Source organism: Lagopus leucura, unplaced genomic scaffold (genome assembly GCF_019238085.1).
Source record: "Lagopus leucura isolate 7727_CA_CO unplaced genomic scaffold, USGS_WTPT01 Super-Scaffold_100159, whole genome shotgun sequence".
Lineage (NCBI taxonomy): Eukaryota > Metazoa > Chordata > Aves > Galliformes > Phasianidae > Lagopus > Lagopus leucura.
Window position 1 is genome coordinate 33,831,605 of NW_024962335.1, and position 26,099 is coordinate 33,857,703.

At 40.2% G+C, this 26,099-nt stretch overlaps 1 protein-coding gene across 6 annotated transcripts in view; it reads right to left on the reverse strand.

Moving 5' to 3' along the window:
* Positions 1 to 26,099, reverse strand: part of DUSP16 (dual specificity phosphatase 16) — a 70,491-nt gene that overhangs the window by 13,078 nt on the left and 31,314 nt on the right. For all 6 annotated transcript variants that reach the window (XM_042889758.1, XM_042889760.1, XM_042889762.1 and 3 more), the window contains 3 exons: positions 20,910 to 21,508; positions 19,670 to 19,808; positions 1,839 to 2,002 (listed from right to left, as the gene is read on the reverse strand). In XM_042889758.1, coding sequence (XP_042745692.1) covers positions 1,839 to 2,002; positions 19,670 to 19,808; positions 20,910 to 21,140 — 534 coding nt within the window. In that variant the 5' untranslated portion in view covers positions 21,141 to 21,508. The remainder of the gene's footprint in view (positions 1 to 1,838; positions 2,003 to 19,669; positions 19,809 to 20,909; positions 21,509 to 26,099) is intronic.

Below are 26,099 nucleotides of genomic sequence, written 5' to 3' on the forward strand. Positions count from 1 at the left end.
AAACATTTCTTGAACTCCTGAAGCTTGTGCCCATGGTCACTGTCCTGGGGAACCTATTCCAGTGCCTGACGATCTTCTCAGTGAAGAACTTTTTTCTGATATCCAACCTGAACTTCCCTTGTTACAACTTTATCCCTTTCCCTCAGGTTCTATCGCTGATCACCAGAAAGACATCAGCGTCTGCCCCTCTGGTCCCCTCATGAGGAAGTTGTAGGCTGTGATGAGGTCTTCCCTCAGTCTCTTTTTCTCTGGCCTGAATAAATCAAGGGACTTCAGGTGTTCCTCATGTCATCCCCTCCAGACTCTAAAGCATTTTTTTAGTCCTTCTTTGAGCAGATTCTAATAGTTTTATATCCTTTCATCAATTGGATCTTAAGAAAATGATCAATTTTTAGGACTATTATGGTAGTTCCAATCTTTAGCTTTATACATGGATAAAAGGCACATATGTAAACACTTAAAGAAAATACTGAAAAACAGACAATCTTTATTTTGTGACATCATAGCTACTAATACAGTTGTATAAATATCCAACATATGCCAAAACAAACTAGTTGGTGCTATACACAATAAACTACCTGGCCTACTGTAATGGCAGATTTAATAGCTTGCTGTTGGTTGGCAGGTTACTGAGGAAGGTATGACATCAACTTCTCCATGAGGAAGGAGAGAGAGGAAATCAATTAGATGGCGTGTGGCTTAATTAGGTGGACAGTATAATATTTGTTCTCATCAAGATTGCTGTGTGCAAGCCGTGGAAGGCTACAGAATCACAGAATCACCAAGGTTAGAAAAGACCTACAAGATTACCCAGTCCAGCCATCCACCTGTCATCAATATTTCCTTCTAAACAAAGTCCCTCAGTACAACATCTAAATGTTTCTTGAACACCTCCAGGGTCGGTGACTCTACCACCTCTCTGGGCAGCCCACTCCAGTAGCTGTCCACTCTTTCAGACAATTATTTCCCAATGTCCAACCAGAATCTCCCCTGGAACAACTTGAGGCAATTCTCTCTAGTCCTATCTCTAGTTGTTTGAGAGAAGAGGCCCTCAGCAGCCCCTCATAACACTTGTGATGCAGACCCCTCACCAGCTTCATCGCCCTTCTCTGAACACACTCCAGGGCCTCAATGTCTTTCTTGTAGTGAGGGCCCCAAAACTGAACACAGTACTCAAGGTGAAGCCTCACCGGTGCTGAGTACAGAGATGATCACTTCTGTGCTCCTTCTGGCAACACTATGTCTGATACAACCCATGATGCCATTGGCCTTCTTGGCCACCTGGACACACTGCTGGCTCATGTTCAGTTGAGCATCAATCAATAACTCCAGGTCCATTTCCTTTACACAGTCTTCCAGCCGCTCTGCCCAAGCCTGCAGAGTTGCCTGGGGTTGTTGTGGCCAAAGTACAGGACCCAGCACTTGGTCTTGTTGAACTTCATCCCATTGGCCTCAGCCCAGCTATTCAGCCTGCCCAGATCCCTCTGTAGGGCCTTCCTACCCCCAGGTAGATTGATACTTCCCCCCAACTTGGTGTCATCTGCAAACTTCCTGAGTGTGCACCCAATGTCCTCACTCAGGTAATCAATAAAGATATTAAACAGGACAGGTCCCAACACTGACCCCTGGGTAACACCACTCGTGACCAGTCACCGGCTGGATTTACCTCTATTCACCAACTCTCTTTGGGCCCACCATCCAGCCAGTTCTTTACCCAGCAAGTTCTTTACTCCTATCACCTAGATCTACTTCAGATGTTCTACAGCTGCAATGATATAGTATGACAGAAGCACGGATAGACATTATATACTCATCAGCATAGCATGCAGAATGCTCACCTTGTTGAGGACATCCCGCTGACACCCCAGATAGAGATGAGGCAGAATCCTGGTTGGGCCAATGTTAGAGACTGGTAGACAGGGTTGAGAAATGCAAGTAGGGACAAGCGTGGATTTTCCTTCACAGAGACCAGGGAAACAGCTGGAGAATTCAGCAAATCCACCTGTGAGAGGCATAGTATGTATATTATTTACATGCATCAGTGCCCATACCAATTCTCAAAGAGCAGTAGTTTTTGTATGAGATTGAGAGGCACAAAGGGCCAGCAGCCTTCACAGAGGAACTTGTACAGCTGTATGCAAACCTCGTCCATAGGTACCATGAGTGTGCACAACCATTCATTAGAATGCAAGGCTTGGCTTTGTATTCCAACACTGGTTAAAAAGTTTATTTATTTCTCTCTTCATTATCAGACTTTTTGATGCTTCTTCCCTCTTGAAAAGGTTTGTAGAACTGAGAGTTTTAAAAGAAAACAAAACCCCACAACACCCGCAACACAAGAAGCACACACACTTTTGCCTTTCTGCCCCAGCAATCTGTTTTCTGAAGAACTTTTTCTCTTTTATTATGTCTATAATTAGACTACACATAGGAGAAATTGTGTTTACTCTATTGGTAAAAGCACCAACATGTAGAATTAACATTTGCTTTTAGAATTCTGCACAATTATTTTCTATGCTGATTAAAAATTAATATATCCAACACACTGCAAGGAACTTCATGCTTAAAAACCAAAGCAAGCCAAGGCTTCTCTGTCTCATGAGTGGGAGTTGAACAGGAGGAGACTACAGGGGAAGATGGACTTCCCTGGCAAAACAAAAGTCTCTGCATTCCTCTGACTGCTAGATGGTTCTTCATTTGCACTAGTTACGGTATTAGGCCCTATCCATACAACAACTCCATGACGTTTTCATTATCATTTCTCACCACTCAGGAAAACTACAGTGGAATGACTGATAACACATTTAAATCCTGTGATGACAATGGCTTTCAGGCGGCAGAATGGCACCATTGGTGCGAAACACGTTCAACTTAGAAAAGAGGAGACTAAGGGGAGACCTCACAGCAGCCTGCAGCTTCCTCATGAAGATCTCTTCTCTGTAATCCTCCTGGTAGCTATGCTAAGGTGTACAAAAGAGAGAGAGATGTAATGAGATAACCAGCATGGCTTCAACAAGGGCAGGTCCTGCCTGACCAACCTTGTTGCTTTCTATGATGGCATAACTGTGTCAGTGGACAAGGGATAAGCCACTTTAGCAAGGTTTTCAACACAATCCCAGTAAAATCATTCTCTCCAAACTGAATAGGTGGACTGTTCAATGGATGAGGAACTGGTTTCAAAATTTTACCTAGGGAGTGGTGTCAATGGCTCAGTGTCCAAGTGGAGATGAGTGACAAGTGTTATCCTTCAGAGGTCAGTACTGGGACCAGTGCTCTTTAACATCTTCATCAATGACAACAACAGTGGGATTGAGTGTACCCTCAGCAAGTTTGCAGATGATTCTAAGCTGTGTGGTGCAGTTGACATACCCAAGGAACAAGATGGCATTCAGAGACTTAAACTGCTCAAGGAGTGGATCCTGGAGAACCTCATGAGGTTCAACAAAGCCAAGCACAAGGTCTCGTACCTTGATCACAGCAACCCCCACTATCAGTACAAGCTGGGGGATGTAGGGATGGAGCACAGCCCTGCTGAAAAGGACTTGGGGGTTCTGGTGGAATGAAAGCTGGACATGAGCCAGCCCCTGCAGCTCAGAAAACCAACCATATCCCAGGCTACATCAAAAGAAGTGTAGTCTGCAGGTTGATGGAGGGGATCCTACTCCTCTACTCTGTGCTAGTGAGACCTCACCTGGAGTACTGCATCCGGATTTGGAGTCCTTAGTACAGGAGCGACATGGACTTGTTAAAGCACATCCAGAGGAGGGCCATAAAAATGATCCAAGGATGGAACACCTCTCCTGTGAGGACAGGCTGAAAGAGCTGGGGCTGTTCAGCCTGGAGAAGAGAAGGCTCCAGGGAGACCCGATAGTGGCCTTTTAGAATAGAAAGGAGGGGCTACAAGAAAGAAGGAGACAGACTCTTTAGCAGGGTCTGTGGTAATAGGACAAAGGAATACACTTTCAAACTGAAAGAAGGGAGATTTAGACTGGATATAAAGAAGAAGTGTCTTAGAATAAAGGTGTGGAGGCACTGGAACAGGTTTCCCAGAGAAGCAGTGGAAGCCCCATCCTTGGAGACAGTAAAGGTCAGGCTGGACAAAGCTCCGAGCACCTGATGCAGCTGTAGAAGTTCCTGTTCATTGCAGGGGAGTTGGACTAGATCATCCTGAAAGGTCTCTTCCAACTCAAAAGATTCTATGACAATGACAGGTCCTAATCGAATGGCTGCGTCAGGGGAGGGCCTGGTTTGGGATTAGGAAAAGGTTCTTCTCCAGAAGGTGGTCAGGCCGTGGAACAGGCTCCCTAGGGCAGTGGTCACTGCCCCAAGCTGAGGGAGTTCAAGAAGCATTTGGACAGTGCTCTCAGGCATATGGTTTGAATTTTGGGTGCTCACGTGTGGAGCCAGGAGTTGGAGTCAGTGATCCTTGTTGGTGCCTTCCAGCTCGGCATGTTCTATGGTTCTATGATTCTAAAAAGCAAGGCTGAGCCTACTGCAGGCACAAATATATAACGCACAGCTGAAATATATATAAATATATAACACACAGCTCAAGTTCTGCTTCTTTTTCTAGTTTTGCCAGGCCCCTGTTTCCTTTCCATGGCAAAAACTATATTATTCATCTGTGTTACCAACTGGGCTTCAACCAGCCCTACTCACAGCTGAAGAGCAAAACTAGAATGAGACTTCCAGCAACCAACCTAGGCTTTGACTAAACATTTTCTCTCAAAAATGTGGCTGGCTTTTTACAAACCAGCTGAACATAAAGCTCAGTTCATTCCTATACATAATTTAATCTAAAGAACTGCAGGCAGCTGTTCAGCTCAGCAGTTACAGGCTTTTTTTGTCAGTTTTCACCATGTAATAGCCATTTGGTAAGGATGAGGCACAAATGCAAGTCAAAGTTCCTAGCTACTTTCTCTGATTAAAAGCATAGAGTCAAGTGGAATTCTAAGTGAAGGAAGAGTAATTAAGCGTAGAACAAGACACACTTTTATCATCAAAGAAGTATTAATGTGCTAAATCCAGCAAATGCTATGTTCTGTATTATTACAGTTTAAAGACATGAATTAAAATGATTCAGCAGTAAGATAATGCACTGTTCTGTCAAGGCTTGCATTACCATTGCCTAATTTTTTTTCTATTCTTTGGATTTTAAATTCTGTCTTTAGTAAATGTAGGAAAAAAAACAATGTAATAGGCATGTGTGTAACAGCCCATTTTATCTGTTAAACAAAGAAACCAGCAAGCAGTTTTCAGAACAAAAGCTTTTTGAGCAGCAATTCCAGTCTCCTGACTGAAAAAAATCACTTGTCTACAGTGTTAGATAAGCAGTTTCAGACAACTAGGACAATGCTCATCTTTGGGATCATCCTAAGACAAAATAGCTGTAATTAACTACACAAAGTTTTCTTTTTATCTTTTTAAAATCTATCTGCATGTCATAATCATATAGATTCCTTTTTACTGTACAATCTGTTAGGAAGAAGAAAAGAGAAAACAGTACATTTACTGTATAATTATTGAATCTACGATCATTTTACAAATTCTGATTTAACTACTGCATGTTTTAAGTCATTTAAAACCTATTCAAGTCAACCACCGTGAACAGCTTCGGTAAAGCAGCAGGCATTTTGGAATACGCAGGATCTACCTGGGTCACATGAAGGGAGACTGGAAATCCTGCTAAAAACAGTAATAGAAGTATTTACTTATTTTAAAAAGCAAACAGGAAGTTTCACAGAACTGAAAAGACTTGGGAGAGACCAGCATTTACAGCAGAGGGAGTTTTTTTTTAATTAGAGAGACCAACTGTTGCCAAGGCAGTAACAGATTTAAGAACGAATAGGGACAAAATAAGTACAGAAATTATTTTTTTCTTCTTGCTCAATATGTTCCTTAGATGAACCTCATGTGTGGAGCAAACACCTCTGTCCACAGGCAGCCACTAGCATACCATAAAGCTGCACCTCAGGGGAGGTGTTCTGCAAAGTTATTAAGACGCTGTGTTGAAGGACATGGTTTAGTGACAACTATTGGCGATAGGTAGACAGTTGGAATGGATGACCTTGTAGGTCTTTTCCAACCTTGGTGATTCTGTGATTCTGAAGTCCCAAGGATGACCAACGCTGCATTTTAGGAGCTGAACTGTGAGCTGTTTTTTCATGCCAGAAAAGAGAGAGCCCCACACTCTACAGAGCAAAGAAAATGACAGGTCCAGGACCTAGTTAGATAAAAGAAAGCTCAAAAGCACAGGTCCAAGTACAGCAATCTGAAGTTTCAAAGGCCAGTAAGTGAATGCAACAGCTGTACCATCTTCCATTCCTGGCTGTAATCCACAAACAGTACTTCTGTGATCTGATGTTACGAACACTAGCCTGTTAAAAAATATACATGTATATCCTTTCTCCACCCTACCATTTTTAATGTTGTGTGTTTATTTCTTGCTGAAGTAGTTTCTGCCAGGTTAATGACTTAAATGGGCTTACAGAGAAGTTTCACAATCCAGTGCAAGGTGGGAAGGAGAAACTCCCAGTTGGGAAATGGATCAGGCAACGTGAGATAAGGTTGGACTTTGGCATGGGCTGGGTGCACTGGAGGATACCAGCCCAAGGCACTGCCTACCACAAACCATCACCATAAACTGAAGCAATTATGCTAAGGTCACTGTAAAAGTTTGGCTCCGACATTTTTAATTCTTGTTAGTAGGCCTCCTCCTTATTTTACAACCTTTCTGTTCAGGAGCACAGACACTGCTTGTTTAATGCATTAATCACACGACAAAAAGTTTCCAAAACTTGCAAATTCTTCTATGTATAGCATAATAATTTCCCTCTGCTGCAGGAAGCAATCCTTGAATTTTTTAGCCACTATGTGTCTTCTAGATAAATTTTAAGGAAGATACAGTGGCAGAGCCCAGCAACTCCTAGAAGGGCTTGGGTTGAATCCTTTGAAGAAAGGAAAGAAATAAAGCAAGGGAAAAGAAAAAATAAAATCAATCTTTGATTTCATTTGCTCTTTATTTAACTCCTGGAAAAGCTGTTGGCTGCTTTCTTCAGCTTTTCCAAAATGAAGTTACTCTTGTTGCTTATAAAGAAGCCGCGCAACTAAGAGATTGTACATTTGTACTTTCTTGGTAAAGACAACATGGGCAAAGTTGTGATTTTTGCTTGTGTATGGGAGCTGTTGAGTCATGGCCTGAAACACCAATTGAGCACTTGGGGAAAGAACCAGCTCAGCCCTGGGAGTACAGGTGAAGGCAATTCACCTGTGTGACCAGAAGGGGTCTTAGACCTCATTAGACCCCATTTAAGGGCCGACTGCCACTAGGAAAGGATCTCTGGTTGAAGATCCCTTCCTTGTGGAGTTTTCCTTGTGAGCCTAGCTCTTTGGAGATGGGTGAGCATTCTTTCCCTGTTCGTCCCTTTTGCCATTTCACTCTTGTATCACCTTTCCACTGCACTAATCTTTCCAACTGTATCAGGTTGTTTTAGGAATTTTCCCAAATATCTACAGGTTCGTCTCACTTCTGCATGGATACTGGAAAAAAAAAAAATTAATAAATAAATAAACACATAAAAAAGTTGGCCAATACAGTGATATGTTAAAAACAGAGACTGCAAGCTCAAAGTGATTCAAGATTAGATGCACCAATGCTTAATCAGGGACACTGATCCCTAAAAAGCCATTCTTCTTACTACACACACTTTCTCAGTAACATGTTACTCCAGTATGCATCCTAATTAACCACTGATTGTTTCCACTGTAACATATCAGGGATCTGGAATAAATAGCATTTACTGAGTTTTCATGTCGTAGTGAGACTTAACTTACATTTTAAAGAGCTGCTGACATCTCCATTTGCTTGCATCAACTTACAAAATATATATACAGTGTGTGTATGCATGTACATACATACATATAATAGACATACACAAATACATAAACAATACAAATGTATACATATTTATATTTAACTTGCTCTCCTATTTATGTCCATGGCAACTACAACAGCTATAAAGAGCACAACAACACTATCTGATAGAGCAGGTTCTCAGCTACAAAACACCATATATCGACAGTCACCACCAGTAATTATGCATTTTTACCAGTGATGAACAACAGCCTGCATGCTATGCTTGTAAAAATCTGTGTCAGCGGTTGCTACTGCTGAAATGCACCACCCACTGCCTCACTGTGCTCACATGCACAGTTTGGTCTCCATAAACATTCAACAAGCATTGATGATGTCAGTGGGTGCCATTTTTTCCACTTGGAGGAATTCAACGACACACTTTTGTTTCATACTTACTTCCATGTCAGCCACTATTTTGTCAGACTGCCCCTCTGCTGCCATTTGTCACACAGCAATAAAATGTAGAAGGATATTGACAGGAAGGTTCAACCTCTACTGCCATACCACCAACATCTGCCTTTGATGCCGTGGGGTCAACATAATAAAGTAGGAGGCATTTCTTTCAGATCAGCTCTCATATAGTTACGTTTTCTTTTTTTAAAGGCACTTATATACATGTAGAAAAAATCTTATTTCACACTTCATTAAAAAAAAAAAAAATTAGGAACCCAATAACCCTGAAAGCAGAAGAAAACACAGAGTCCACATGAGGGAACCTCTTATGAGAGGAGTACCTTAATCATGCAGACAACCTTTACGCTTCTGCTATAAATGAAGCACGCAGTTAAATAAATAAATAAATAAATAAATAAATAAGCATTTGGAAAATGGATTTATTGTAAAGATAGGAATGTAGAATAGTAGCAATCCAATCCAATCTTGTCTTAAAAGAAAGACAAGATTGATTTAGCTTCAGATTTCATAAGTTGAGGATGATTTTTGTGTCAAGGTAAATTTTTATCTTCAAGCCTCCTTAACAACCTGATTTGGAATAGGGCTATTGGCAGCTGTTTGTTTAGTAAGAGAAAATGTTCTTTTTTTTTCCCCAGGGCTATTTTCTGATCAACACCCTCTCTCTACCACTACTGCAGCCTCTGCAAATGGTAAATCGATCGAGCATGCTGAAAGCGTGGGGAAAAAGAGAAAAAAACACCACAAACAGTTGGTTTGACAAAGTTTCACTGAAATCTTTGATAAATGTAACTCAGCCCCAGCCCTAATCTCCTGAACAAGACCTAGTAAATCTCATTCACTTTGCAGTGCCTCAACCAGAACAGCATCCCCTCCCTGCTCACAGCAGCTGGCAGACTGTTCTCTCTGATTTTAACAATCAGCACAGTTGCTGAGCATATAAAAGGACTGGAAATAGATGACCAATGAATAACTCTGAAATAGTCTGTCCTAAATAGCTTTTGAAATCACAAGGCTTTTTGCATTCTTGATGGTAAAGATGAGCTGAAACAATTCTACATTCTTATTCAACCACTTCTTGTTTATTTGTGAAGGAGGGGGAAATGGAGCAGCACTGTATTATACATATATCTAGAAATCGTGCTTGCTTAAAAAAAAAAAATTATCTTAACAAAACTTCTGACATTTTTCACACTCCTACTTCAGCAAACCCACCTGCTATCAATGAATTAAATGGAAGACTTTTCCATTATCACTAATGCAACAGTTCCATTATATCCAGAAAACCTTGATGACCAAGCAAGATTAGCAGTACAGAGCATCTCCTTCACTTTTAAATAGGCATTTGCTTCTGTCAGGACTGCAAATGTGTAAGTCCTCATATTCTCCAGCTGGTAGCAAATAGTGAGTGGAATCTTAAGTCTGTCTAGCTTGTGGAATAGGCTCTACCCAAGTCTCAGAGAAAAACCTTTAGGAATGATGACTTCCATCAATATGGGAGCAAGTTTAAGTAACAGACAGAAGTGATTTTCAGGCTTTATCATCTGAAATATTTTCCAACATGAAGCAAGAGATACCAAGGTAGCAGTAATAAATGGGACATTCAGCTGCTTGTCCTCTATGTCTCTGAGTCAAAAGTAAACTCATTTAGTTTTGCTCTGATTTTAGATAATCCATCAGAAGATTGCAAAGTTCTGTAACTACCCAAAGCTGTACCCAGTTCTTGCTTGTGTAGCTTGCTAAAGCTAACAGAGCAGCAAAGTGATGTCAGTTTTCAATGAGCATTCTGTGGTCACAGCACATTTAACAGAATACTGCACCCTACTTATCCTAGTATGGACTTTTTCTGTTCCCCTCTCAAGGCTGCGATTCAAGCACAAGATCCTATGATAGCACCCTGAAGTGCCAAGAGCTGTTAGTGGTTTTGCAACCTAAACTTTAGTGACAGACAGCCCAGCACCTCTTTGATGCAAAGCCCACATTTCTTGGTTACAAGATTTCATATCTATTAACAGAAATTTGGCAAGATCTGGCATCCTACTCCATGACACTGTTGCTATGATTCTGCAAATTGCTGACTAGAGACTTCCTCTGATTAAAGGCACTGCAATTTCCTAACCTTATACATGTGTTACAATTTTCATCATCAAGGTATGATTGTTAAAGGAATCTCACTATCAGAAGCTTTGGCTCCCTTCTCGGACAGGTCAGGAAACAAAACAGGAACAAAACCAGAAGAGATGAAAAGATTTTAGTAGACTTCAACAATGTAGGTTACTCTTTCTTATATATTCATTGCATAAATCCTTGTATAAATAAATCTCCTAACTAGCATCACTAGCAGAAGGAAAAGCAGGGGAAAAGACAACGGGATCAGGTGGCAGCACATGATGGCCAGAGAACTTGTGTTGATTTGGGAACAACAACCTTCCATTAAGGGAATGGAACCCACCCAGTACTCAGAACTGTTTAGTTTAACTACTGTTAGAGAAGAACTCTAAATGAATAAGGAGAAATAATCACAAGCATTTATATCAGTTCATCTGTTTTATTTTACATGGAAACAGATGATAAGCACTGCTCCACAAAGCTGCCAATTGCCACACTGCAGTTGCAAAGACAGTAGATATGAAAACTGGTAGAGATGGTTTGCAAGTGAAAGACTAGTTAACCCTCCACTCCTTTTTTTTCTTTTAAACACTTTAGAGTGTTGTGTTTTGCAAATAGTATTTCATGGTTTTATGCAGTACACAATGAAACTATTCAAGATAAATGAAAATATAACAGGACATGACACACGGGGGAAAATGTTTCCTTGGTTTATTACATGTTAAGCTGCTTTTTCCCCATTCTCATTTTCATGCTTCCTTCACACTGGTTCCATTTCTTGGTCTAAGTGTGGCTTCACCTATTGAAATTTAATTGCTTCAGGAAACATTCAACAAGAGATTCTGAAACTAAATAACAACAATAATAATAAAAACATAAAAGCTTTTTTCTTTGCTTAAAGATTTGCTTAAAGATTTGGAGAAATCCAAGTACTTGCGCAAGATTTAGCATGTGGGAAGGGGCAGAAGTGAGCTGAAATGCCAGTCAGGAGTGGTGCCCCCCAGGGCTCAGTACAGTTCCAGCAGTACTGGAACTGCTTCTATTTATTTTATTTATTTAATGATCTTGATTATTGAGGGGATTGAGTGCACCCTCAGTAATTTTGCAGATGACACCAAGCTGGGAGGGAGTGATGATCTACCAGTGGGGAGAAAGGCACTAGAGAGGGATCTGGATAGACTGCATCAATAGGCCAAGGCCAAATGTATGAGTTTCAATAGAGCCAAGCGTCAGGTCCTGTATTTTGATCACAACAACCCCAGGCAACCCTACAGGCTTGGGGAGGAGTGGCTGGAAAGCTGCCTGGTGGAAAGGGACCTTGGTGAATATGAGCCAGCGGTGTGCCCAGGTGGCCAAGAAGGCCAGCGTCATCCTGGCTTGTAACAGGAATGGTGTGGTGAGCTGGAGAAGGGAAGTCATCCTGTCCCTGTACTTGGCACTGGTGAGGCCTCTCCTCGACTACTGTGTTCAGTTTTGGGCACCTCAGTACAGAAAGGACATGGAGGTGCTGGAGAAGGGCACCTTACAAAGAAGGGCAACAAAGCTTGTGAAGGGCTTGGAGAATATGCCCTATGAGGAGTGACTAAAGGAACTGGGGCTGTTTAGTATGGGCAAAAGAAGGCTGAGGGGCGACCTTATTGCTCTCTTCCAATATTTGAAAAGTGCTTACAGTGAGAGCAGGATTGGTCTCTTTTCACTGGTGACAAAGGGAAATAGCCTGAAGTTGCACCAGAGAAGGTTTAGGTTGGATATCAGGAAAAACTTCTTTACAGAAAAGGTTGTTAAGCACTGAAATAAACTCCCTAGGGAGGTGGTTGAATCACCATCCCTGGATGTGCTTAAAAACCATTTGGATGTGGTGCTCAGGGACATGATCCAACGGAGGATTGTTAGAGTTAGGGTAGTATGGTTCAGTTGTGGTTGGACTTGATGATCTTGAAGGTCTTTCCAACCTGAGCAATTCTATTATTCTTTGACTGTATATACTAATATTCAGTTTTTGAAATTCAAGCATTTTCATCATTCCCATCAACACACATCCCATCCTCACACTAACACAAGTTGGCTTTATGACACTGTGGCTGGTCCAATGAAATTTCATCTGCTATTGTGCGGATCAGCCACTGCATCTACCCTGCACAACATCTCCCCTCATCCGTCAGCCCACTGCCCCCTTTACTAAACTAAATACTTAATTTTCCACAGGTTGCTAGAAAGAGAGAAGAATGCATACTGTCCTCCCACTAGCTTTCAAAGATCACCTCAAACAGCCCACTGGTACTTACACAACATACTACAGTAATCAGGCTGTTGGCCCCGTGTAATTAGCAGCAAATGCTTCTGCAGTAATATTCATCTCCCCCATCCACACATATTCTTTCCTTTGCATACATGTGGAATATATCACAGATGTTCTCTCACACAGTCATCCTATGCCTCAACCTACACGCTATTTCTATGATACAGAAAAATCGATCAGAAGATAATCCTACCATCCTGCCTTCAAAATTACTATTTCAACCACTAGTCGCGTCACATTCCTTACCATTCTCAAAATGCTTTCAGAGTCTTCCCCTGAAGTTTTAATCACCAAGAATAGTTTCTCTTAGTAATCAGGTAAGTGCACATTGACAAAACACAGCCAGAATAGAGACCTGACCATACAGCAGAGATAAGGCAGATTAAGGCTGGATGTTAAAGTACGACAGCTGACCTACCCACAACTCAGCAGTGAAAGGGAAGCATGATAAAAGGAGATGTTCCTGTTAGCTGTCACTTGGTTTTTGAGTGTTTGTCAGCCAAAGCTTGACAGAGCCCACACCACTGCCTCTCACACCCAGAGCCTAGCAGCAAAGCCAACAATGAGGGGAGAAGAAATTCAGCTCAAGGAGCAGCTGATAACTGAAATAAGACTCCTGGCCACCTTCTCAAACTAATGAAGACTGACTAACGACCAGGTAGACAAGCAGAGTTCCACTTTCCACTGATTGAATAGGTTTTCCAATCAGGCAACTGGGGAGACTGCAGAGCTGTTCTGTGGTCATCATCTGGCTATCATAGTTAGAGCACCAAGACTCCTCTTGTGTCACTGGAACTCACATGGTACTGCTGCTTTGTCCTGGTGAAAATCCAGTGCAGCTTGACCTGAAGTTACTTTTCAGGGGAAGACACTAATTTGAGGCTGTCCACTGCAGCCTTGCTCATTCCCATAAGGCTTACAAGAACTTCCATTATTTTTCCCATTCAATTACTCCTTTTGTCAAGCCTTATTGAAGCTGACCAACAAGCTTAAAACATCTTTTGTTGGTGAAAGCAGACAGACAGACAACATGGCAGTGCCTGTGCGCTTGGTATGAGTAAAACTTTGTGCCAAGAAGAGCCTACAAAATGTTCTATACAACATGTTCTATACAAGTAGGTCCAGATGTCCCTGTGGCACAGACAGATCTCGTCTCTTGCTCCTGACGTAGAGATGAAAAAAAACACGTCTGTTTCTACAGGTCACAGAGTCTGCAGGAAAAGCATAAGGACACTGCACACTAACACTGTAACAGAGAAAATGTTGACATTACTCATAAATGCCATCCAAATTAGGCACTTCTTTTTCATTCCCTTTTGGGTTCTGACAGTTCAAAATACACCAAAGAGAGACACTGGATTTCTTCAGTGAACTCTTAAAAGCAGACTAGAAGCCACCTCCCTACTGTTCCCACAAGATCTGTCTGCCAGTTCATCAGTGTTAACATTGTCAAACTGTTATTTTGAAGCAGTAAAGTAGCAGGGAATGGAAAAGGTCTAAAACCCAAGTGACGAGTTAAAAACCAAAGATAACATGCATGAACTAGGAGAGTTACAAAAAAGAGATTTTAAAGCCTTCTTCTTTGGCAGAAGTTTCCACTGCCTTCTTTTAATCCAGAATCTACTTCTTCATTACAGGCAGTAATTATAAATTTTATACAGTGATATACTAATAAATAAATTAGTAATATCACAAAATTTGCAATTACCTCTACAACATAATATTTAGATCAACTTTAAGTAAATCTTTCCAAACCTCTGCATACAAAGGTAGGCAATAAAGTACATTCATGTCCAGCTGCCTTCTTCCTGACTCCTACTCCCATAGAATTTTGGAAGTTGATTCTGTTCACACTGATCAGTGCCAGGAACATAACGTGTATAACGTTACAAAACTGATGCAGAAATCAAATGTAAACAGAACTGTAGCAAAAAGAGAAAATGTACAAAACACTCATGTGTAAAAGCCTGTGATCTGATTAATGTCATAACTTAACACATTCACAGTCACATTCCCATTGCACATTAAAATATTTACCTACAAGCCGTACTATAGATTTTTCCCCTGCCATAATGAGTAAAAGATCTAAGCTCTCTGACTCAGAGTTTTAGGAATCTCCAATGTTTCCACGCTGTTTAGACGAGCTGCAGAGCTCCGCAGACCATCGCAATTCCTGCATTCCAGCTCAGCTGGCAGGGCTGCTCCGTTTTCCATTACACAGGCTGGGGCTGCAGAGCTCTACCAGCAGCACAGCAATCCCAATGGACTGTACTCCTCCTCCATGCTTCCCTTCCAGTTCCCTCTCATCAGTCGCCTGCACTTTGTTCAGTAGACTCAAGTTTCACCTTCAGAAAACTTATTATTATTACGGCAGTGTTTAGAAAGTGGCTCTGTTGTGCTAAGTATTTTACAAGCACAGTAGTGAAGGGAGTTCTTTGCCCCAAGGGTTTCTGCCTTTGGTAAGAGAAGGTTAATAGGCAGGTTAAGCAAACAAGGCTAGGGGTACGAGAACGGAGTCAGCTCCATCCTCCCACCCAGGTGGCATGTAGCAGCAGGAGAGTCACACTAACAGCAAAGCATGGGGAACAGACTCTCACAGTTGACCCTTCTGCTTTTTTTAAAAAAGAAATCCCAGTCATGATTGCAGTCAATTAAGTTTCACAAACATCCAGAGATATCCCAAACAAAAGCCAAGTTAACAAGTTATTCTTGGATTTGAGAAATATTATGAGAGCTTCATGCTAGTCAAACTTTGCTCTCTCATAAGATAGCAAAAAAATACACATATGAAAGTAATAGACCCTACTCCCATTTTTCAAGTGCTTAAAACAATCATGGCACTAAGTGAACACTCAAAGCTTCATTTTAAGTAAACAAGGGTTGGGAGAACGTTAGCAAAGGAGCAGCTGTAGCCAAGAGTACTAATTTTTCTATATTCATAGAGGGAATACCGCATCAGCTCTGCAAGACTTCTGCCTTTTTCATTAGACTTGCTTCTAATGGCATCAACAGAGTACAAGGAAACCTGATGTTCCTTCTTCCTTTGAAGGTCAGCGAGATATTTAACTGCTTGTGCTCCCTATTATTCCAATGTGCAGATAACTTGAATATGTTAATGACCACCATTTGGGGATGTGCTCTTCTCTTCGAGGAATGTTCCAAAGACTTGCTCACAACTTGAGCCACAACCAAAGATTATTATAAACTCCAATTCCAAACATTAATAAATGCTAGGGTGTTAGAAATGTACCAGTCGAAGAAACTGCAACTAACTCACATCATCTTTTAGTTCACACAAGGTACCCTCCTACCTGGACGTGGGGTTGCAGAAGTAGGGAGAAAAGCTCAGCTTTTCAACCCTGCTTGCTTCGAGAGATGGAAATGACTAGCCCTACCTATAAAAGTATATCCTTAAGATTTCCTCCTCCTCTGCCACAAGACATAGTCTTTCTAGTGAGAAAGCAAGCACCGTGCTTTCTTTTCCATTTAGCTTTGCTTTAGGTAAGTAGAGAAAATACTGTGGTAAACATACCCTGGAGATACTGACATTACTGCATTAGGACTCCTTCACATCAAGTTATGATTTCAAATATTTTTTAAGAAAAATGCCAGCATAAACAGAACTGTAAAAAGCTCTTTCACTTGTTTCCTTCTCTGCGTCCTCCGTGCAAGTCTACCACTTTGTATACCTGCTGTTAGTGAGGGAGACAGATCATAGGGAAACAGTGATTTGGGGTTTCAACTAAAACACCACTTGCAACAGTCTCTGGCTAATCTCTTGCTATTTTGTTTTCAGGAATTTTGTCCAGTCTCACTGAACTCATTCTGTTTGCTTTTTCTTTTCATACTCATGCATTTGTAACTTCATTGATCACTGTTTGTCATCAGCATTCAGTGCTGAATGCAAAATTAATAATTAATGCCTTTCTGCTTATCACAGCAGCTTTGTGCTCTGTAAAAACTTATCAGAGAGGTCTCATGAAAGCAAAATCCATTAAATCATTTAATTGCTCACAGTTTTCAAAAGCAGAACTGTAGCAGAGGTTAGTAGACAATTCACCTCTTGAATTTCTATTGCCAGTCAATGCAACTTTTTTATGGGGTGATGGCACCCACATTCAACAGAGGTTTCAGAATGGTGGTGTACACCTTCCTGACTCAGCAATCTGTGAGTCACATATGGCCTTCACTGTGTTCACCTTGAAAACCTGCTATTCTTTGCTATTGATTTTTTCAACTACAAAAAATAACTTATGCAGTAAGCAGTGAAGTCCGCAGAAGTCTGTAGACTCCTCTTCAGGACAACTCCCATCTGACGTGGATGTGAGACCAGTTGTCCTTTCCCAGCAGTCTTTGATTCATCCACTGAAGCATGGAAGCTTCATCTCTGATCACAAATTAAGCTTTCTACAGACAATATTTAGGCATGTGCAATCCTGATTACATCTGCAGATCAGGTCTGGTACTGAGTACTCAGGTAAAGCAAGTCTAAGTGGCAAATCAATGACTGACAAAAAAATGAAAATATGTTTTTCATAGTTTGCTGGCAAAAATATGCTGTTCTTGCAGCAGTAAATTCTTACTTAGTTCAGTGAAACTCTTTCAGTGCTACTAAATTACCTGTAATGGTTATTTAGTTCCTCTTAGATATTTACCATTGTTCCACATCCACCCAGGTGCATTAATCCTTGTTTTAAGTTTTAGTTCAGAGCCAGCAGAGTGTTTTTGTATTATGCTATCATAATATTTAATCTTAGGTTGGAAATTTGGAAAGGTAAGAATTTCTGCTTTGTTGTTATTTTGTTTGTTTGGTTTTTTTTTGGGGGGCGCCGCCCCGGGGAAGGTAAGAAAGTCAGAAATCCTATTTAGAGTAAATTTTCTACACACACACATACACACCCTTAAATTTCTCCACTTCTCTCTCACCACAGGCAACATTTCAAAGGTATCTGTCATTAAGATATTTGTACTTGCACAAGTAGGAGCAAACGAGGATAAGAGAAGGGAAGAGCAAATGTTTTAGGAAAGCAGAATGTGAATGTTTTCCACTGGTCAAGTAGAATAGGATTTAAGCAAGACTTTTGCTGTTTCCCACCTTAATAATGCTAATTCATCAAAAGAGAGTCAGTAATCCCTCTCAGCTGTTTCTGCAGAGCAAGCAGAAATATCTCAAGACTGTAAAAATACTGTAACTAGGAACAGGACTTCATAAAACTAAATCCAGTTCTTAAACATTATTAAGATTGTCACATCTCCATCTTTAGGCCTTATTTAATCCAGCAGAGTAAATGCAGTGGTGGGGGTAGGTTAAGCCTCCAGCATCCGCAGTTCAATATTTTGGGTACAGTTAAAAACTAAGAATCAAAACAAATATTTAAATTCCTGAGAATATTCCTCACCAGATTATAAATATTTTTATGAAGTCAGATCAAAAGCTTAAACTAATCACTAGGGGTTCCCCTGAAGCCTTTACATCAGTTACTTCGATGGAAAACTACCTTCAGGGTTGAACATACCGTTATGCAAAACCTAAATAAATAATAATAAAAAAAAACTTACTGCATGCCCAGTAATGGGGGGAGGAGGCAGGAAGAACAGACGGAGGAATTTCAGAAATTTATTAATTGCTGCTTATTCAACAACAAAAAATATTTTCCTACTACTTAATATTTATTTATGGTCACTGTTTTAAATAAACCTAATCAAGTGGCTTAGGGAAAACCAAAGTACAAAGGTTTTTTTCTTTTTACACAGTGCATTGACCCCTATTCTCATTATAAGCAATAAATGTTTATGAGCATTGGTCATCAGGTCACTGAAACTACACGTTTTATTTAGTTTTCTATCCACATACCAAGAAACTCCAAGGACCACTGTATAACCTGGAATCTAGCACTTCCTCCTTCCTCCTCCAAATGTCTCTTTTGTTTAAGTAGCTAGTTTTTTGATTTTTTTTTTTTTTAAATGATACTGACAGCTATTTCATCACCCATAGATTAAAACCAGAACAAAATCACTGTAAGAGAAGAAAAACTATTGTCACTTCACCCTGTTATGTTAGTTACTTTACTACAGATTCATCTTAACTGGTTTTATTTCTTGGGAAAAGCATTCAGCTGTAATAAATCAGTAGTAAACACTTTCTTTACATTTTTCTTTTTTTTTTTTTTCCTTCTCTCTTCTATCATCAGCTCTTTAGAACTTTAGCACTCCGCTGTTTCTGCATTTATAAACATCCCCTTCACTATCTATTTAACCAAAAAGGAAACTCAGATCTAATTTTTGTTAAGAGACATTTGAATTGAATTGGTATTTGAAATGTTCAAATAAAAATAAGGAGGTCTTTAACATATTAGACTTCTTCCCTCCAACACCCAAACAAACCTTTACCAGCTGCACATGGATAAATTCACCTCTCTAGCTAATGAACACTACGATCTCACAATGAGTTTAAGTTGCATTTTCAGTTTGAACTGAATCAGATAATTACCATGCACTAGATATAAGAAAAGAAAAAAAGTTCCTATTCATTATGAGATGCACAACTGGTGCTTGCCCAGACTATGAACTGGGGAGCTGCAACACACTCCTTTTCTGGTACCATCCCTTTCCACAGAAGCCAAAGTGTGAGGATGGAGACCCCCTGACCATCTTCTTCATGGGATCCAGCAGGGGATGACCAAACTAATGTTTCATGACACTAATCTACAGATGTAGAGGAGAAGAAGAAAGGGAAGTTTTAGAATGCTCTCCTCTGCTTTAGGGTGTAAGTCTTTTTGATTAGAGCTGATTTTTTTTTCCATCATGAAAATTAAGCTGCGGATAGTCCATAAAATTGTGTACTTAACAACTGTAACAGTAGTTTTTTTTTTTTTTCTTTTCATTTTTCTTTTTCCCTTCTTATTCAAGAGTTTTTTTTCTCATGGTAATCATACCTGAAAGCAGATATACAGAGATGAAGTTCTTCTCCAGTTTGCCCAGGAGCACAGTAAGAAAGCAGTCAGGTGAGAGAGAGGTCACATCTTTAGAGCTTTGGTCATATACTACTACTTCCTGCTTGCAATCAATTTCAATCTGAAATATAAGTAATTGAGGGTAAGACAGGGAAGAGGAAGATGATTAAAAAAACCACCACATTATCATCTGCATGAAGTCAGGCTAAGGGTTCTTATATGTTTGCTGTGCAGTACTTCAGATACATAGGTTTCATACATGGCTGTATGCACATCAATTTGTATTATTGCTAGTTATTTTTTTTTCCTGATCAAGTGTACTTCCTTTGAGAGTTTTTGTATTGATTATTTGCTCTAAGTTGAAGCATACACTACAAATTTCAACCACTGGATAACTTTATGTCACCTGTTAATGCTTTACCTTCAGCTGTTTTTTTTTTTTTTTTTCAAACAACAAATGCTTTTCTTTAAAGGAAGGTCCAATCTCATTTCCTACTTCAGTATTTTTCATTTACAAATACAAGAGACCTTAAACTGCCTAAAGCCACACACATTTCAGCCATCAATAAGAGCATATGTATAAAACACACAAACTAATAAAAAGGCTTCAACTTTTAATATGTGAAAGCAAGAACATAGTACACAGATTATTTCTGTCTTCCAAAATATTCGAAACAAGTACCAGTGGATTAAAGATATATATAAAAAACAACCACTGGATAGTTATTATGTTTAAACAGATTAGTTATTTTCTTTTTGCTCATAACTCTATTTAAAAACCCATCAGACTATTCACATTGAAAGCACTTTAAACAGGAAGCAAGAGCCAGGATTGACAGAGCTACAGTTTCTTTCTGAACTGTATGACCTCTTGCTCACAATCCTTATCACCACAGGGCCCAAAGAATCCTTCAAAGTTTAGAATGTGAATGCTTACTGCATTCACTGCATACACTTAAGAGACTGTGATCTACATGATTTACAAGAATACTTGTTAATTTTAAGATCCCTACATGTTAATCTGTCATTCAGACACTGCTACTAAGTATACCAACGATAAACTTTGTGTTAACTGACAGTATGTCAAATCCAGTAAAGTCTTTGCAAAATTCAGCCTCCCCCATATATATTTTTTTCCCCTCAAACTAAAATGCCTGAAATAAGTTGCTCTCTGGGCACATTTTTAAACCAATAGAAAGAATAACAGGAAAATACCCCCTACCTTGTGTTTTGCTGAATGCTGAATGAGCTCTGTAATCAAAACTTTGTCCTGCTGCAGCCTCCGCTTCATAAGCTTCGAGCAGTTGATATTGATGGCATCCAAGATGTGGGACGTATTGTATTCCACAAAGGGGCGGCTGTCAATCAGCAGCAATTTTTCAGTACCACTCTCCAGCAAAGCCACCAACTTCTCGGCGACAATGAGTTGAGTGCTGATCATCTCATCGGCCATGACAACAATGAGGCCTCTTTCACCACCTCCCTCTCTAATTTGCTGCAATGATGTAATGGCTGTGTACTCAAAGGCTTAGCCACAGCACTGTACTAGAAGTGTATGAGGTCATGCTGGTAGTGACTGGCAAAAGAAAAGTTAAACCCATTTTCAGAAAGAGCTCTTCAGCTGAATGTCTCCTCCTGCTTCCAGTTGATGTGCCGTTACAAAGGGCTCATTCCACAGAGCAACCCTTCACATCTGATTCATCAGGAGATGACTGGAGTAGCCATTGCACAATTCTCACAAAAGATGCTTTCTGGATGCCGCTGCATTACATCATTCTTTACCTTTGCTCCCAACCATCATCTTTACACTGGACTGAGAGCCTGCAAGAAGGGGAAGATTAAAAAAAAAAAAAAACATAAACCAGATGAGGCTATGAAGCATGCAGAACAAAATGTTCACCGTTGAGGCTAACTGCACAGCAGTCTGTACCACATAATAAATACAATCCTGAAAAGTTCCCCTCTGCTGAATATTCCAAACATCTGAGGGTGAGAATTTACAACTACAGTGTTTGAATCTATTCCAACAATCTTGCCTTCACAATTTTATTGTCTTTAAGGCAACATACCCTGCCTTAATTGCAGACTTTTGTTGCCATTACCTCTCCCTCTTCACGAGACTTGTTAGAATGTAATTAAGAGACACTATCCTAAATCTGTTATTCCTTTCAAGAGCAGAATGAGTTAGATGCATTTCAGCACTTCACCATTTAAGTAAGAAGTAAAAACTTACGATACATTTTTAAAATGTAATGCCTTGGAAAGCATTTTGCAGACCAGCTCTGCAAAACATCCATGTTTCTCTTCTGAGAATATGGTTGAAGAGAAACATAAGATGGTACATCAGGATGCATATATTTTATTTGAATTAATCACCAAACTTGAAACAGAGGCCTTTTAAACACACTGCTGTAAGGTATGGTACTGAGCACAGTCTCTGGGCCCTCTGGAGCCCATGGGATCATTATGTGAAGTGCATTTTTCACACATGCTAATAGTAACTGAAGCAAACTACAGTTTTGTGAAATTAGACCCTGACCACTTCAACCTAAATGGTACATCAGTACAGCAGTAAATAGTCTACCTGAGACATTTCATCATCCAATAATAGCACTGACTTCAGTTGTACAATCCCCCAAGATGGAACACATTTCTGCAGGAATACACCTGAGGAACAGCCACCACAGTGGCTTACCTTCCAGTTCAGTGCATTTTGTGCTAAAACTATAGAACCTACAGAAAGCAGAAGTCACCTGGCTTTCCTCCCCATTCAGCAGCACTTGGTTTCTCAGTGTAATTGTGCACATTTACATACAGCCATCTGTATAAGGCTACAAACTGCAGCTCCAGAGCACAAGCTCCACAAGACACTTCAGCTCCTCCAAAAGGAGACAGCCAAGTATGCTGGCTTTTTCAGCTGTGGTGGTGGTGCTCACATGTTGGAGCCTTTACACCAAAGCATTAACCCAGTAAGAGCCCCTCACCTCATTAGTATGGCAGCTTGGTTTGGAATGAACAATCTGGGCTCAAGTCAGAGCTGGCTAAAGCCAAGAAACTACATTTACCAAGTTTGTGCGTTTCACACCATAACATTCCCTGTCTGGGAAGTGATTTTAGGTCAGCAAAACTATGCAACACCTCTCACACAAGAAAGTAGACACTCCAGCAACTCATATGTCAACAGTGGCCCACGCTATTTAGCTTGAGACCCAAGCAGTCTTTCTACCTTTGCCTTCTGCTGGCTGGAACAAATTAAAGTGACTCAACAAACTTGAGTCACAAAGATAGAAATCTGATTCACTGACACTCTTTCTTCAGGCAGTGACACATTTGCAAACAGGAGCATATCAGGAAGAGACATTTTCCTGTATTCCTAACGTACATAGAAGTACATAGGAAGATTTTTTTAAAGCAGATTTTTAACATGCAGAATTTTCCATTCTCACTTTAACAGGCTCATTTAAAAATTTTTGCACTTTATTTGTAGAGTTGACTTATTGTTTCACTTCCAAATGATTTCATTCATTTTAATTTTTACTAAAAGTCCTGTTATGGCAAAAGACAATTGTGTTTAGCAGTTAGAAATCTGAAATCAGCAGATATTTTATTTATCAGAGATAATATATAAACCTACATGTATGAGTTCTCAAATGAATTAAGTTTATAACAATAGCATACTTCACTTTCACAATAAATAAAATTTTAAACAGGAAAATTATAACAAACTTAATTCCACATTTCAACAAATACAGAGTTTTATGTACCCATATAAGAAAAACATGAGGTTTCATATAAACAACCATGAGGTTGACAGAATGTGATAATTTAAATGCCCTGACTACTACTATTATAGTACCACTAATGATTTTAAGCTTATTCCAGTAATTGGCAGCATATAGCAAGGAAATGTATATTGCTTTCACCTACAAAATATATTGGAAAATGTACTGTCCCAAGCCTTAATTAAGCCTATTAAAACTCCCTATCTTTACAACTTGATTGGAAAGTGTGCTCCTCCTCAAAGAGCAGTCATCATTTACTAGCCTTGGGCTCTTTGCAGACAGGGTGAAAGGTATCAAAAGACTGCACTATTACGTAGAGGGGAAAAGAATGAAGCTCCATAGTTGTATTTTTATTTTAAGGAAAGAAAGAAAAAACATTCTGCATTTTTTTGTTTGTTTGTTTGTTTCTCCTTAACATGTCCTGTCATGAGTTGTGAATCTCTCTCTTTCTTTTTCCCTTTTTTTTTTTTTCCTGGGGGAGATGTTTATTGCATCAGAAGCTGCCAGATAGTAAGCCCACTGAAATTAATGAAAACTTTTCCACTGGCTATAGTGGGAATTGGCTCTAGCTTCTATGAGCTAGACAGTTTGTTCACGAACTAGACAGTTTGTTCTGATGGGTAAAATGCTGACTTAAAGTAACAAAAGGAAAATAAAGCAGCTGAGGCTCTAGAAACCACAGAATATCAAAATGGAGGCTATTAGAAATATGTAATCTATAATTTGCAACTTTCAACTTGGGTATATTCTTTATCTCCTAAGCACTTTTTGCTTGCTGTCACACCCTTCCCTCTTGGATGACAATTTCAGTTTGTTTCAGAAATCCCTTAAAAGAACTGAAGTCCAAATGGAGGCCAGAGGTGAGTGGTGCCTCCAGGGGTGTGCCATGAGGTAGGTGCTCTTCAACATCTCTATCACAAACAGTGACTGAGTACACCCTCAGCGGCACCCTCAGATTTGCTGATGACACTAAGCTGAGTGGCGCAATTGATACAACAGAAGAATGGGAAGCCATCCAGAGAGACATGGACAGGCTGCAGAAGTGAGCCATGTGAACCTAATGGGGTTCAACAAGGCTGAGGGCAAGGTATGGCACTTGAGTCAGGACAGTCCCATGTAAGTACACACACTGGTAGAAGAACTCATTAAGAGCAGCCCTGCCAAGAAGGACTTGTGTTTTCTGATGGATGAAAAGTTTGATGCAAGCCAACAGTGTACACTCTAAGCTTGGAAGGCAAACTGCACCCTGGGCTGCATCAGAAGACAGGTGGCCAGAAGGGTGAGGGAGGTGACTGTACACCTCTGTTCCACCCTCATAACGCCCCACCTGCATTACTGCATCCAAGCCTAGAGCTCTCAGAACTAGAATTATGTAAAGCTGCTGGAGCATGTCCAGAGTAGGGCGACAAAGATTATCAGAGGACTGGAGCACCTCTCCTACAAAGAAAAGTTGAAGGAGCTGGGCTTGTTCAGCCTGGAAAAGGATTCAGGGAGATCTCACTGTGTCCTTCCAGTACTTAAAGGGAGCTTATAAACGGGAGGGAGACCAGCTTTTTACAGTCTGATAGTAATACGACAAGGCGGAACGTCTTTAAAGTAAAAGAGGGGAGATTTAAATTAATTGTTAGGAAGAGATTTTACTCAGCAGGGTGATGAGACCCTGGAACAGGTTGTCTAGAGAAGCTGTGGATGCCCCACCTCTGGAGTTGTTCAAGGCCAGGTTGGATAGGGTCCTGGACAACCCGATCTAGTGGGTGGCAATCCTGCCCATGGCAGGTGGGTTGGAACTAGGTAATTGTTAAGGTCCCTTCTGATCTATGCCATTCTATTACTTTATCATAGTATGGTTACTAGGTAAAAGAACGTGTTTGTTAATGAAAATGGGCTACCAGTTAAAAGTCCTCTTGAATATCACTATTACTTTAACGTTTAGCAATGTATTAACACAGTGGAAAGCTTCTCTGCCCATGGCTTGAAAGTAATAAACTTAACAGTAATGTCATCTCAAATTACCGTGGTTGATAAAAATGTTGTTCCTCTCCAGCCCAATGGAGCTGATCCTGTCAAAACAGTATTTCAGTTATAGGTTTTTGTTCTCTCAATTTCTGGGACTATCAGACTTTTGGACTCCTTCTTGGGACCAATCTAAACAAGAGAAACTGGCAGTCTCCTGTTTTGGGTAAACACTAGAGATCTCCTCCCTTTCCTGGCAAGTGCTTTTATCATCCAGCTGTTAAGAGGTGTTTGAAATATCTGTTTCATTTCAATCATTGTTTGTAAAAAGGCCAAACTTAATTTCTCGACTCTTTTCTTTCTGTGCTCTACTTGTGATTTAGATTGCAATAGTATGTATTGACACCATGGCTTCATAAGATTATGCAGTATAATGTCCTGGCCATTATGTGGCTGATCTTCAAACTAGGAAACCATCTTAGTCACAGGATGTTCTACACTGAAATCAGTTTTGAGAAAAAGTGAAACATAGCCCAGCTATGAGAATACTGAATGAAGTCACCCATTGGTGATACTGCAAGGCTTCTTCCTCATTCAGATGGACTGAGGTATACAGCACTGTTTCTTACCTCTTTTAAATAAGAAAATTAAACCTTTAACTCCCTATAAAGCAAGAG